We start from the raw sequence: 2229 nt of genomic DNA on the forward strand, positions 1-2229 counted from the left end.
GGCACACATTGTCCAGGCAGCTCACGAAATGCAGAGTTTCCTTCCCACCTGAAGGGAGGCTTTGCTCTCCAACACCTCTCCCAGGGGGCACTGGGTGATCGCAGGCTGGTTCTCCCGGCTCTGCCCGTGTCCTGCTCTCCTTGGAAAGCACCACGGCCGGAAGGATCCAGCTGTTGATCCTGATCTCCGAGACAATCAATAAAATATCATTAAACAGGCATAAAATGTGGGGAATCGATCAGTGAAATGCCAGCTCTGTCTGAAAAGAGACACAAACACAGAAGAGCCGCCCCGGGACGGGCGGGCTGGGAACACAAAGTGGAGACTGAAGTGAATGCGAGAGGGATCGGCCCTTGGGGGGCCCTGCCGGCCCCTGGCACTGAAGAGCCGCCTGGGATGGGCCCTGGCGGGGGTCGCCAGAGAAGGGAGCGAGGTCGGAACAGAATAAAATACAGAGAATAAACCAAAGTAAAACAAAAAAGTCGCCCCGAAGGAGCCTCCGCCGCCCCGTATGTAAAAGAGCTGCCTCGAGGGACGAGCGAGGAGTGGCGGCCGTGGAATGGTCACCGGGGGTGTGGCGAGGGAGGCGTGAATGGAATCAAATCGAGAGGAGAGAATTAAATACACTAAAGGAGCCGCCCCGAGTCACCGAAAGAGCTGCCCCGAGGGACCCGCTGTCGGGTGTCGTCAAAGGGCTGCACCGAGGGCAGGGCGAGGTGAGAATAGAATTAAATGTAGAAAATAAAAGGAAGAGAATAAAGAGCCGCTCCAAGGGGGTCCCGCCGCCCCGTATTGAGAAGAGCCGCACCGAGGGACCGGCGGGGCGGCACCGGGCAGACCGGACGATATTCGGTGTCCCCGAAAAAGTCATCCTCTATAGAACCCCGTGGCAGCCCCTGACCGGGCTGTAACAGCAGGCGCGGCCCGGCCCGACCCCTCCACCCGCGCCGGGAGCGGCGATGCCCGCGGGCCCGGCCGGGGCCGAGCGGCGGCAGCCGGAGCAGGGGAAGCGGCTGCAGCGGAGGAGACGAGCGGGGTGTTCCCAACCGGGTCCGCTCCGCCCTCGGGCCCCGGGGGGAGATCGGGGGTTGTTCCCAACCGGGTCCACCCCACGGACCCCCCAGAACCCCCCACCCCCGGGGCTGCAGCGCCCCGAACTGCCCTAAGCCAATCAGAAATTTCCGACGCAGCACTGGCCAATCAAAGCGCGATACGATGATGACTCATCAGTTACCGGGAAGATGCGACGAAAAACGGGCCCCGATTTTGCCCTCAGCCAATCAGAGCGCGTCCAAGACCCCCCAAAACGGCCCCGCCCGGCTGGTTTTGGGGTGTCAGCACCTGCCCGGCGCTGGGGATGGAGCGTGTGTGGGGAGCTGGGGCCGTACTGGTGGTACTGGTGGTATTGGGAACCCCCCCGGCTGCGGGCGAGGAGCTCTCGGGTGAGCTGGGGGGGGAGGGGGCGGGAGGGAAGGGGGGAAAGAGGAGAGAAAAGAGAGGGTGGGAGCCCCAAAAGTGAGTGCGTGGGGGCTTGGAACCCCCGGAATTGGGTGGGAGGAGGGTGGAAGCCCCAAAGTGAGAAAGGTGGGGGTCTGGGGATTGGGGGGACGGTGGGAAAGGGGTGGGAGAGTGGGCAAAGGGCAGTGGGAGAGCAGGAAGAGGAGTGCCATGGGGGTCCCTCTGTGTCCCCCATCACTGGAGCCCTGCAGCGGTTCCCTGGGGCTCGGGGGGGTGGGGGGGACACACCTTCACTGGGAGGTCCCCAACCCGCCTGTCCATCCCTGGGGGGCTGATGGGGGGGTTCCCCCCCAGCCAAGAGCCGGTTCTGCGGAGGCCGTGGAGCAGAGGGGGTCGAAAGGGGGGTCAAGGGTGGCCCCCTGAGCTCCCAAACTGCTGTGGGTGCTGGGGGATGATGGGGGTGGGAACGGGGCACCCCCTGACCCGTGTCCTGCACACACAGGGGTGTTCCAGAAGTTGAGAAAGGCCGAGTGTCACTTCATCAACGGCACCGAGCGGCTGAGGCTTGTGGGGAGGCTCACCTACACCTGCCAGGTGGAGCACGTCAGCCTGGAGCACCCCCTCAGCAGGTACTGGGGTATGACTTGGTCCCCCCAGCATGGGGGGACACTGGCAGGGAGGCCAGGGGGCTGGGGGACCACTGGGAACACTGGGAGGCACATTTAGGGGGCAATGGAGAGGCTGAGGAGGAGGTTGGGTGGTCCTGGGAGA

The 2229-nt window shown here is 64.0% G+C and overlaps 1 protein-coding gene across 1 annotated transcript in view; it reads left to right on the plus strand.

Annotated features, from left to right (window-relative positions):
• Positions 1–911, plus strand: part of LOC114072618 (class I histocompatibility antigen, F10 alpha chain-like) — a 10768-nt gene extending 9857 nt beyond the window's left edge. Inside the window, exon 6 of the mRNA XM_027910495.1 lies at positions 694–911. Within this exon, the coding sequence (XP_027766296.1) occupies positions 694–911 (218 nt within the window). The remainder of the gene's footprint in view (positions 1–693) is intronic.
• Positions 912–2229: the final 1318 nt, after the last annotated feature.

The sequence above is a fragment of the Empidonax traillii genome, unplaced genomic scaffold, assembly GCF_003031625.1.
Source record: "Empidonax traillii isolate 1590-97213 ecotype Southwest subspecies unplaced genomic scaffold, ASM303162v1 scaffold3603:size12092, whole genome shotgun sequence".
In the NCBI taxonomy this organism is placed as follows: domain Eukaryota; kingdom Metazoa; phylum Chordata; class Aves; order Passeriformes; family Tyrannidae; genus Empidonax; species Empidonax traillii.